Source organism: Notothenia rossii (genome assembly GCF_949606895.1).
Source record: "Notothenia rossii genome assembly, chromosome: 11".
In the NCBI taxonomy this organism is placed as follows: domain Eukaryota; kingdom Metazoa; phylum Chordata; class Actinopteri; order Perciformes; family Nototheniidae; genus Notothenia; species Notothenia rossii.
This window is the reverse complement of record NC_136910.1, coordinates 52826761-52839672: the sequence shown is the minus strand read 5'-3', so window position 1 is coordinate 52839672 and position 12912 is coordinate 52826761. Positions and strand designations below refer to the sequence as shown.

Below are 12912 nucleotides of genomic sequence, written 5' to 3'. Positions count from 1 at the left end.
AAAGGCTCTGCTTTACAATTGAAGACAATGATTTTTCAGTTGTAAAGAATTGAAATTAATTCAGTATATTGCACATGCATGGCTGAGGACAACATGTAAAGAGTAACAGGAGACCAAAGGACAATACATATACAATGATGCATTTAGATAGCAGCTGATGGTTAGCAAATATTTATTCAGACAGCAACATCTAATTAAAAGAACATTGGACAGAGTGTATAAAGAAATGCCCCATGCTTATCAAGAAAACAGGAAGTGTATAAGCACAGTGGGAGAAGCTTTCACAACACAAACACACTGCTTCCACCATCAGTATGTTATTGAACTTGCATTACATTCACTGTTGCTCTTATGTTTCTGATTAAGGACGATTAGCATTATAGACTGTTTGCTTCAATATATTGCTTATTCTATAGATAAGGCAATTCCAAAGTAATACATCCACATTTAGGTCTGCATAAAATGCAATATCTTATCGGTCTTTTTCATTTTGCGTTTATTTTCTTCCTGTTCATATCAGGGGCCTGTGGGGCCAATGGGGGCCCGAGGGGATCCCGGCTTTGAGGGGCCATTGGTGAGTTGTACTTAAATATTTTCTTTAGTGAATTACTTCATCACATTACAGTCACACACATGCACTGTAGACACAAATACACACACACACTGTCGACAGAGGTGTCACAAGCAGTTGTGAAGGCACTACATAAACATCCTACAGCCTCACAGTGCCATCTGCTGTTTGTAGTGTGTCTGTGGATCAGGACATGGTGCTGTGGGACTCTGAAGTCACTGGCCGTTTCTCAATCTTGAGGATGCTGGCTTGGTAGTCGCGTACTTCCAAGTCACTTCCTTCAGAAACGAAGCAAGTATGCTTCCAAGCCACAGCTTCAGAAAACGAAGAAGAATGGAACAGGCTAACAAGTGTGCCACTCTCTCTAACGGTTTCAACATAAACTGTACCGAAAATAAATTTCGGTATGCCAATTCCAAGTATGCTGGACATTGGAACGGTCCTGCTGCGCCACTTGATGATGTAGCATCCTTGAAATATTGGCTTGGAAGCCAGTATCCTCGAGATTGAGAAACGGACACTGTGTTTCTTATTTACTCTGATGGAAGACACATTTCAGAGAAATAAGACAAAAGTGAAATCAGTCTGCTATTCAGAAAGGAGAGTGTAAAATGCTGTTATTGAACAATGCTGTGTAATACATTTTGAATACTTTTTCTTTTTACAGGGTGCTTTGGGGACAAAGGGCCCTATGGGTTTTACCGGGTTAACGGTAGGTGCTCTCTATAGATTTACAAACATGTTTAATGCAAAACATTATTGGTTTTGAACATTTACTTCTTTACAGGGTAAAAGGGGACCAGATGGGGACAAAGGGGATCCAGGACCCAAAGGCGACAAAGTAAGAGCCAGCTACTTCCTGTTCTCTCAATAAGGCCCATTAACAAGAATAATACAATGTCATAGAGCTACTTAAGGCAATTATGCTTATACATTTTCTGTTCAACACAAAGTAAAAGTGACTGTACCTAAATAGGTACATCAAATCGGAACAAACTTCTCAACACTTGCGAAAGCCATCATGATAATGAACTGGTGAACAGAACATTGATTGTGTATGCAAGTCTATGTTAATCAAATTCACAAAGTTGGCATTAAGACTCACAAAAAGCAAGTCAACATATTTCCCAAAAAGCTAACCTGTCCATGTATGTACTTCTGTGCAATGTCTCTATGCCTTCTCATGAGAAACAAAATCCTTTTTGTTTTCTTCTCAGGGTATTCATGGGGCAGCCGGAATTAGGGGTCCTCAGGGAGAGAGGGGCTCCCTCGGCTTCCAAGGTTTCGAGGGCACCAAGGGCCAGCCTGGCCCCAGTGGCACTGAGGTACAGTAAAGAGCACAGTTAAAATACTTTTTAATAACAGTGATGTCGATTAGGAGCTGGATGTTTTCTAACAAAGAGGAAAAAAAAGTCTAAGCTTGAGAATGACCTTTATGCATAGTGGGTATTTCTTTTTAAAGTGAACTGCAAGAATGTTATTTGACAAAAAGTTGAATTTGCAAAAATAAAAGTAAAACATTTGAATAAACATAAGATTCTTTAAACAAGTGACTCAATGTTTTTAAGTGTGTGTATAAAAGCTAATATAAGTTGATGTAGCTCAACTTTTCACATAACATGCCACTTGTTTGAGTTGATTAACACTGGCAACTTGCAAAATAAAACATGATAGCCAGATTATTAACCCACATTGCGGCACACTATTTTCAGCATAATATTGTATTACATGCGCTTTAAGCCAAGCGAGAGAAGCAGCCTGGTGAAGGTGAAAGAGGAGATAAGCTTCACTGATTTTTATATTTCTTCATCCAGGGTGAAAATGGAGAAACTGGTCTTCAGGGAAAACAGGGCGGCCGTGGGTTAAAGGTCAGTGATGATGATTTGTGGGTCTGAACACCAAGACATGTCAGATGACTTCATGTGTTGTTCCAAACTTCATATCTAACTGTGAAACTTTAGAGCCTCCAGCGGCCTCCTTCATGTTCATTTCCAAATCCAAATGTGAGTGAATTAACAACATTTGACTGCAATAATATCAATTAAACAAACTCCTGGTTCTCGACTCGGTCAGGCATATTAACTGATGTGTCATTAGTGTTTAGGGATTACAGCTCTCTGCCATATTTGAGATTAAAATAAAGTGAATAGTGAACATTTTATCTTAAAACATCTAGTGTGATTATTCAGGTTTTTGTCATCTACTTTACTTACATCATTATCCTTGTGCTGTACTACAGTGTGTCCGGCAGTGGCTCAGTCAGTAGGGGATTGGACTGGGAGCTGTATGGTTGCCGGTTCAAGTCCCCGACCAGACCTAAAAGATGGAGTGTGGACTGCTACTTGGAGAGGTCCCAGTTCACCTCCTGCCCTGCCGTGGTGCCCTTGAGCAAGGCACCGGACACCCCCCTTCCCCCCTCACTCCCATTACTCCCCGGGCGCTGTACAATAGCTGCCCACTGCCCCTAGTACTAGACTCCTGGTGCTAGGATGGGTTAAAAGGCCACATTTCACTGTGTGCTCTGCATGTGTGACCATTAAAGAGGGTTTCACCCCTCCATATTCAATTCTAATCAGTGACACCTACTAACATGCCATAACAAGTACACAAAACAAATGTGAATTAAATGATTATGTCAACAAATGTCTAGAAATAAGTACATTTAGGTTATAAGAATTTGGTAAATCTTAGACACAAGAATCACTCTAAAAGCCAATGATGTGAAATTAAGCAACTCTGAGATATATGAAGCATTATCAGAATCAGAATCAGAATACCTTTATTCGTCCCACAGAGGGGAAATTTGCAGCGTTGCAGCAGGAAAGAGCCACAGACAGCTTAGTGTTGCATATCTGAAATGCGTTAAAAAAGTACTAAGTTATAATATAATAAACAATATGCTAAAAAAATTATAAAAGTTACATAATTTTCAAAAATACAGATCAAAAACAAATCAAATCTACAAATCAAATCCTGTAGCATTTCTTAGGATTTAGCAGCCCGGTATAAATTACAGTTATTAAAGATGGCGTATTTATATAAAGTATATATTGCACATAATATACCACATAACATTACATATCATTTCTGCTTATAAAATTCAACATCATTTCACCCAGGTTAGAAACAGAAATTAGTAAAACATAGAAGGTAGCACAAAGACAGTTTTATAATAGATATTGATAGTCTGCAACCATCACTAATATCTGAACCTCCTTGAAGGGAAACAGGGGGCCGGACGGACGCAACGGCAAACCAGGACCCAGAGGGAGCAAGGTAATACAATACATTTAATTAACACAATAAATACTTATTGATATTGCCTGATTAGAATTAGAATACGCATTATTCTTTCCATTTCCTGTTTCCTGACAAATATCTGGACTTTTAGATACCTGTGCAAGTTTCAGTGTATTCAACCACAGTTATTAGGTATTGACGTTGCCCTTTCTCAATGCTTTGTCTCCAGGGCCGACCTGGACAGAGGGGCCACGTCGGCCAACCGGGTCCATCGGTAAACTGAAAGCCTGTCGCTAATTATTTAAGATGTATTAGCTCCTGAAGCCTATATAAATCTGGCCACAAAATGCAAGTCGTAAACATTTGTTAATTTTTCCCCATTTCGGATTAAATGTTTATTTCTGACTCTTAAGACCTTAAGAGTAGTGAGGAATTAAAAAATGTTCATGAGTCCATTTCTAATGTAAAAAGTAATAATCCTTTGTCTGATTTAAATGGCTTTTCTCCTCCCTTCTAAGTCCTTTATTTATTTGCTTCAAGCTGTTAATCAGATGCCTCTTAAGGTTACCCTGAAATTCTGGATTTGTTTATATATAATTGTTGTTTGTGTGTGTTTGTGTATCTGACAGGGTTTGCCAGGGCCACATGGACCAGAGGGAGCTGAAGGAAAGCCTGGTACACAGGTTCCCATTCTCTATCATATTTCAATTCCATCACCTGTAAATGTTGTCTGTATCCACTTGCTCCTATCACATACTATACAAGCATTTTATATTGTAGTTTATTATTAAAATCATGAATTATTTACTCACATTAACTGTCTCAGTTTAAGTCCGAAGTTAGAGGCAAACACTGGTGATAGGTATAGAAAGAAGAGACACCTCACTTCACATCATCACACACTTCACTTCTTTCTAAGAAAAAGGCTTCTCTGAATACAAGATTTCCTGGCTGTTGGATGAAATTTAAAGAAGTGACACACTGAAACGCTGCTGAGACAGAAATGCCCTCAAACTGTCAAACCCACTGCCGAGTTGAGTCCAGGTTACTCTGATTAGCTCATTGTAGCTTTAGCCAGCAGGGGGCAGTATTGTGTGAGAAGTTGTATGTTGATGTTCAGCTCTACAGTAAGTTGTGCAGTTTAACAGTTCGTGTCTCATGTCTTCATTAGTGTGTTGTATCCATGATTGAGAGAGCACATCACTGTGACAATTGCCTTATTCCAATGGAGGCAAACATTGCAAAGTGTTCATCTTAGTACTTAACACAAAAAATGAAGTGTAGAATTTAAAATGACATTTCTGCTTTCTTTGTTTTATATGATGTTTTGCTGTAAGTCAGACTTCGAAGACGTCACCTTACCCTCTGTGAACTTGCGATGGGAAATTAACATGTGCCATAAATGATACATTATTTAATCATAACAAATAATCGACAGATTAATGTGGCATGAAAATTGTTATTTGAAATGATAAATTGGGGTTACTGAGAAGTCACTTGTATCAAGACTTTGTGTTGGAACAAATTGAAAGAATATATTTAAAAATGGATTTTCCTTCTTGCCAAAGACTTAGCTAAGAAGATCCTCACCACCACCTTATCTGACTAGTGTACGTATATATAGCTACAGCCATTGGAGAGTTAGCTTAGCTTAGCATAAACACAGAACACAGCTGGCTTAGCTCTTTCCAAAGGCGACAGAATCCAGGAATCAGCAGCAAAAAAGCTCACTAACTTGTCTGGTAAATCTGTTCAAAACACAAAGTGTATACAGATGGGATTGTAGGTGTGGGAGTCGCCCGGTGACTTTGTATGTCTTAGTGCTAGCTTCACCCTAAGGTTACCACATCCGAGAAACAGTCCATCACATAAATACCCTACAGGTCTTTTGAACCTTTTATACAGAGCCTGTCTCCCCCCTGCTGCCAGTTTTTATGCCTTAGTGGGGACTTGTCACATCCTGTCACCTTGATGTCACTAAGCTTTTGCACCTCAGGCATGAATGCTACAAAGTGTGAGTGAGAAGAGGGCATCAAAGCACCTGCATCACACCTCTGGCCTGGTAGCTGGTATATGGAGACTCCCTAATTGTTTTTGTCCTACATGTTAATATTTGACAATGACTGTTAACTTAAAGAGGCCCTTTGGGGGATTTCCCCTTTTCTGTAGTGTGTTATAGGCTGTATGTAAATGGTCTGGAAAGGCTAAAATCCCAAGGTTCCCTCCAGAGGCAGTTTCTCTCCCTCCCCCGAAACACCTCCATTGGACTCCATTATTTAAAATTTCACAACATAGTGACATCACTATATGCCCTTTAAACATACTGTATGTGGTTTTGCTGCTGTTGACAAGAGCCAGAGAGTATATTCCAATGTTGTGGCTGTAGCTTTATATCTAGTGCAGATAAAGTGTGGCATCTTCTCAGTTAATTCAGATGATTAGATAGAGATACATTTAGGAAAGTTTATTATTTGATGATACTTACTATTTGCTCCCAAAATGACCTTTTGCAGTTGGGAGAAATTGCATTGTTGGTATTTTGTCCTTGTGTTTCTGTTTCAGGGTCCCTCAGGTGCAGCTGGCAGTGCTGGCAGTAAAGGAGCAGCGGTAAGAACGTTACCCTCACAGTGACCTCAGCGTTCATTACATCATCCCTCTAGCTCGGCTGTTTTGACTTTTTGCCAAGCGCTGCAGGGTTCAGCCGAATAAAAGCCCTTCTTACAGTTTTACAAGACAGCCCGTGATTAAATACAGCAGGTTTTATGGATTAATGAGCAGCCAAGCACAACAAACATGAACATGAGAGAGCTGAACCGGCTACCAGCAGTTAATGGTATCAGGTGTGTTCACTGACAGTGGCAAGGGCTGATCAGGGGTCATGTGAATCCATGTGTGTGTTTGCATCATACACATGGATTCACATGACCATATATACATCCTAACATTACACCTAAATTGGATTGTTGAACATATCAAGTATTACATTATTACATGTCAGATGCTTTTATCCAAAGCCACTTACATACTCAATACTGTGGACAGGAGCAATTTGGGGTGAAGTGTCTTGCCCAGGGACACAACGACATGCTGACTGCAGTGGGGTTTGAACCTCATCCGAACACCAACGCACAACCCACTGCGCCACACGCCTCCCGACACTGTTCCAATGATGGAAAGACACAGTTGTCTTAAAAATCATTATTCTTAAATCATCATTATTTTTGCTTTATAATCAAACAAACAAATGATGTGTCCCAATTAAGATACTTCAGTTAGTACCCTATGTATTTCTTTTGACAAGTTCTGCTACGTTGCCAAGATAGCGACAGCTGGGGGGTAGAAGCATCCAGATTGTTACGCTCGTCCAGCTTTTGACTGTTTATGAGATTTACTGTTGAGGAACTGCAGATGCACAACTGCTGAATTATCACTTTGGTTTTGCCAAATGAACAATTACGACAATTTCTCCATTGACTGCGTAAGTTAACAAAGACAGATGTAGCATTTTAAATGTAAAAGTCTTAAATTAAACTCTTAATCACCAATACTATTATCCATAATGACATTTAGGGAGTAGCCTCATGACTCCCATCAAACGTAATGGCAGATAAACGATGAAATGGCTCATAAAGCACGAGCCATAAGAAAATACACTGCATCAACTCATATAAACCAATACCGCAACACTTCAGTGCACCTCGATTCACTTCTAAAATGACAGTTTGTTCCACATTTGCACTTTTAGATGTTTGGTCTCATCATCTCTTTCATTTCTTAGCAACTTTTGTATTACTTATCTTACTTTTCTAGGGTTTTCAAGGACTTGCCGGAGACAGAGGAGCAGATGGCCCCCCAGGTTCTCTGGTAAGCTTGTTTTTATTCTCTAGATGTCATTTGGAAGACAGAGTAGAGGATGACAGAAGCTACTGTGTGAAACTGAGGTTTTTGGAGAGGAAGCAGCGAGGCAGGAAGTCTGTAGATGAGCAGATCCTCTGAAGCATAAAGCTCGAGAAGGAGAGGATTGATTGATTGTGAAACAAATGTTTAACTCTCTGAACAGCCAAGCCGTTTTTGGGCCGTTTCATTGTTTTTGTTGCTCCTGACACATTTAGCTGTCTCTGGCATGGCTTTTCACTTCGATATGTTCTTCCTGCACTCTTGTTGCTTGAAGAATAGGACAAATAAATCATTTGTTTTAGTTTAATTGGAGAAAAAAGGAATCTATTTATATACAACATTTTAATGTAAGTGTGTTAAGTTTTATCAATATAGGGAGAAACATTGCATTTGATGTTTGTCGCAGGATCTGGTTTGTGCAAATGGTTTATTTCAAATGACACGTGTCACCATGTTTAAATAAACATGTAGAATTAAACCATTTTGATCACATTCAAGCTTAAAGGTCTTTATTCGTATCGCAGACTAAATCAATCATCACAAGTGATTTGTTAAATGACTGTTGGATATTAGAAAATTAAACAACATGTTCAGCTCCCATATTTTGTATCTATAACAAATGATGCAAATGTTGGTTTGTTTAGGGATACAGAGGGTGACACAAAGCTGTGTCTTAGAAACACTTACGGCCCGTCCACACTAGAGCTTCGAAAAAAGCTTGGAGCTGGGCGTGTCTGAAGCTTGGGGATTTTATTCGAGCACCGCGACCAACAACCAATCACATGAATGTCCCGCCAGATGTTCTTAGTTTCTCAAGGTTGAGCTTTTAGCAACTAAAAGCATCTGAGAAACTCAGCTGAGCTTAAACATTGTGGTATTCTCAATCTTCTAATCCAATTTCCAATCAGATGGCAAACAAGCATTTGAAACCACAGGAAATATACGCTTGATGTCTGCAGTCCTGTGATCTGATTGGCCGAACAGATAATCAGATGTTATTGACTGCTTCTTTGAACCTTTAATGAGAGACATCTTTTATCTGTCAGGGGCCACCAGGGAAACCAGGACCTCCAGGATCCCCTGGAGCTCCAGGAGAAAAGGTGAGTACACAGGCCGATCGGTCATGACCTCCATTACACCAACACACACAGACATATGCTGTGCTGTACGTGTGTATGTTGTGTTATATAGACATGTGTTTTTTTTCTCAGGGTTTCACAGGGAAGCCAGGCATGGAGGGACCTCAGGGCCCAGTAGGCATGTATGTAAGTGATTCTTCAGCGGGGCACATACAGGGACTGCACCTGTACCTTTCCACGGCATATCAGTACATCAAGTGTATACTGTAACATCGCACATCAAGACCTGTTCATGTTAGACAGTTTAAACAACATTTTGATGGTCATGTAAGTAATTCAAAAGCTTTCTACCAAATAACTACTGCATAAGGACTTGACATAATGCAAGATGATAATTCACTTTTGACGAATTGCTGTGTTTATATATTATTATTAAAGAGGTTTGTTATACATATTTCAATTAAGGCTATTGTACAAGATTGGGCATTCAACAAAGCAATACAACATTATGAGGGTAAGGTTGGTGTAAGCTCATTATAGGGTTAATTTAAGTGGTTTTTAACTGATTTACCTGATTGAGTTTCGTACCTTGTTCTCCTGTAAAGAACATTGTTTATTAAACTTTTAGTAAGTTGTTTCCTATTGAGAAAAGTCTTTGTTTTTCTAAAAGGAAGAGGAAATTATGGAATACATTTAAATATACAGCAGTCCTTGTAAATGGTATAATATATGTTTTGTTTTGTAATTATCTTTTAATGGTATTTTTAATGTCTCTTGAGCCGTACCCATTGTCATTTTTCAACCTTGTTTCCCAACTGTCGTGTAGTGCTGGATGAGCCAGTGAGACATTAACTGATGATAAACAAATGTATTTTATATTTGTTCTTCAACCATCAGGGTATCCAGGGAAACGTGGGCATGCGAGGGAATCCAGGGTTCATGGGAGAAAGGGTAAGCTCATCCTACTGTCACCTATCTCGAAAAATAAGCCTTGTCAAAGTTAGCTTTGTCGATTTGAAAAAGGAACAGGAAGGTACCTATCAAACTTGTTGTTTTACGCGACATCGGAACATTATATTCAGATATTATTATTATATTTTTGAAAATGCAGATTATTATTTTTACATGTGCTTTCTGTCTTAGCAAAAACACCATCAATAATGAGAAACAACACAATTCATTTTTTTCTCTGCACCAGGGCGAGCAAGGTTTACGAGGTTTACCCGGGCCTGTGGGGAAGCAAGGTCCTACAGTAAGTGTCTGAAGTTCATTTTAGATTTTACTTCTGAATATTGTTCAGTGGATTCCATTGAGACAGCCGCTGTGATTGGGTCACACCAAGGAGAGTTTGGTGAATGAAAGTAAACCAGTGAGGTGTGCAGGGACTGGCTTCTGAGGAAGGCGAACAGGTCACAGCGATTGATTTTGTTGGTCACTGGTGGCAGAGTAAAGTCAAATGTCCTTCAGCTTGTCCCCTGCTGTCATCAGTGCCAGGTGATATCCTCAATCCTCAAAAACGGTTCTACACGTTACAACTTTCTTCCAATGTGTAGAATTGTTGCTATGAAATAGAAAGACATATGGAAAGTATACAATAAGAAGTGACCTAGATATCCCCAAAGCTTCTCAACAAAACTTGTGTTTGACAAATTCACATGAGAAACAGGAATCTCTGGCTTACCATCTCGCTGTCCGGTCACTCCCTTCCAGAAATGACAGATTTGACTATCAGACAACTCCATTGAATGCATTTTGAATATTAGTTTTTGTATTTGTGAACAAAACACAACTTTGGATTCATGGTATCGAAACTGTCCAACTAAAGAAAAGAAAAGTTGGACAGCAGAGAAATCAACATAAGCCCGAAAGGGAGTAGAACAAATGGACCTACTTTGACCGGTTGTTGCTTATGATCCATAACTTTCTCGATGACTTGGCTACAGATTTAGGTTTTCTAGGGAGTGAATTAAGAAAACTGTGAAGCTACACCTTTAATTAAAGTAAAAACAACAGGTCTCCTACACAGGACACATGCAGAATTAAACTCCAGCAGACTTGTTTTGCTGCCTGTCCCCAAACAGACCTGTATCCAATGACAACCTTTCTTTTGTTGTTATTGTGATAATACGACTATTTATTTCCCTTGCCTATACTGATGGACTTCCCTCTGCTTTGGTGAAGTTGCATATGAAGCTGAAAGGTCAAACTTTTGTTTTTTAAAACTCTGCAAAGTTTCTGTACCCGGCCCATCCATCTTCTTCCTTTTTGGTTGGTTAGATTTGAGAATAAGAAAATCTGCTTGAATGGATGAAGTCACTTTCACTAATGGAAGTTCTCTTCCTGTCCACAGTCCCCCCTCTTTTTGTGCCTATACTTGTGTTGGGGGGAAATCCATCAATCTGTCATGGAGCGAAGTTATACAGTGCGGAGAGGGATGATTGATCAGTGACCGGCTTCAATTCCTCACACTGTATCAAACTGAATACTTTTCTGCTCACATCCCTGAATGCACTGAGAGCAACACATATCATGGTGAACATAGTCCTGCCAACAAAAGGGACAAATTGAAAACCTGAGCCAGGTTCGGCTTTTTGCATCAGGTCCACACTTGTCAGAGTGGATCAAATATAATTCGTTTTCTAAATAGTAGAGATGGTCTGTGGGAAACCTTGTTGTCCAAAAGTAAAAACATCTGTTAACCTATGATTATCTGTTCAGTGTAAAAAAACAATCATCATCCAGTTCGTTTTTTTCAAAGGTAATTTTGTGATCCAAGTCCAAGATATTCAGCAATCACCAACCAACAATAATACTTAAATACAGAATGTGATGGAAACTTCTGAATCAATGGAGATGAGACTCAGAGAGACACGGGGAGAGCAGGAACTTTGATGGCAAACACTGATGGTTTATTTGGAGCTTTGGCCGGAGAATTCACAAGACATGTGCTGAGCCACGAGTTGACACAATGGATGCCAAACCAATTCTGAAGATCTCTACCCCAGACCCATGTATTTAGCTGTTTCTGAGAGAATAATCAACATTGTGGATAACAAGATATAACCATAACACCTCTATCAGCTGACGCCAACAGGCAGGAACAGGGAGACAAAACACTGAGAGCACAGCAGCCAAGGCTACAGCTGCCTGGTCTCAGACAGGAAAGTATAACCTGATAAACTAAGTCAAAGTAATGGGCCAGGAAAATACGTCCCCAACACAGAAAGGATATTTGTCAGTTAGTTGGATGTTTATATTCAGCACTAATAATAATATAGAAATAACTAATGCATCAGGGTATTTAATGCACACCTATATAAAGTTTCACGTTACACATGAGTACAAGACAACGATGCCAACTCCCTCCATTCTTGCCTCCACACTTCAGAAAGTGGGCATAACTATGTCTGTTCATAAGTAACCTCAAAAGGGTTAGAAAACGTGTCTAAACGGCATCAAACGCGATAATCTTTAGGTATATTTGTATTACACAAGTAGAAAACAAACTTGTTTAGTGAAAAAGAAGCACCTCTATATTTTTTGCCACAGTTTGTGGATTGCTTGAAATGAGCAATTATTTGTATTGAATATTTAGAATCATTTTGTTAGACCAACAGAGATTTTCTTCTGTGCAATTTTGAAATGTTTAACAGGTACAGGTGGGTGGGTACAAATGATATACCTTTATTTAGCTTATACAAATGGTATTTTGTGCTCAGACTAAGGTGTTAACAATAAGCATGTTCTGACTTGCTTGGTCTGTTTTTCTTCGTCAGGGATTGCCAGGTCCTTCTGGAGAAAAGGGGCCCCGGGGACCTCAGGTGAGAGAGACCTTTAATGGAAAAGTGTGTGCATTAAGTAAGAGAGAACTACATATTGTGCTTTTCTTACATGTTGTTGCGATGCCTGGGGCTTTTGGGAAGGACAAATTGAGGCTTAAAAATATGAGAAGACTGATCAATACCTCCATAACCTTCAGTGTGGTTAGCTATGAATCTTCCAAAACTTCCAAACAGCTTGTCCGGGACATAGTTTCTACAGCATAAACTGTGCAACAGTACAGTAGGCCCACACAAACTGCAGAACACCGGGGCTTTGGGAACGCTCAAAATGACTTTAAATGAT

General features: G+C 39.4%; 1 protein-coding gene across 1 annotated transcript in view; it reads left to right on the top strand.

Annotated features, from left to right (window-relative positions):
- Positions 1 to 12912, top strand: part of LOC307023620 (uncharacterized protein) — a 61092-nt gene that overhangs the window by 29381 nt on the left and 18799 nt on the right. The window contains exons 19-33 of the mRNA XM_079656987.1: positions 521 to 574; positions 1239 to 1283; positions 1359 to 1412; positions 1789 to 1896; positions 2386 to 2439; positions 3794 to 3847; positions 4041 to 4085; positions 4441 to 4494; positions 6374 to 6418; positions 7622 to 7675; positions 8755 to 8808; positions 8920 to 8973; positions 9685 to 9738; positions 9986 to 10039; positions 12564 to 12608. Of these exons, the coding sequence (XP_079513113.1) occupies positions 521 to 574; positions 1239 to 1283; positions 1359 to 1412; positions 1789 to 1896; positions 2386 to 2439; positions 3794 to 3847; positions 4041 to 4085; positions 4441 to 4494; positions 6374 to 6418; positions 7622 to 7675; positions 8755 to 8808; positions 8920 to 8973; positions 9685 to 9738; positions 9986 to 10039; positions 12564 to 12608 (828 nt within the window). The remainder of the gene's footprint in view (positions 1 to 520; positions 575 to 1238; positions 1284 to 1358; positions 1413 to 1788; positions 1897 to 2385; positions 2440 to 3793; positions 3848 to 4040; positions 4086 to 4440; positions 4495 to 6373; positions 6419 to 7621; positions 7676 to 8754; positions 8809 to 8919; positions 8974 to 9684; positions 9739 to 9985; positions 10040 to 12563; positions 12609 to 12912) is intronic.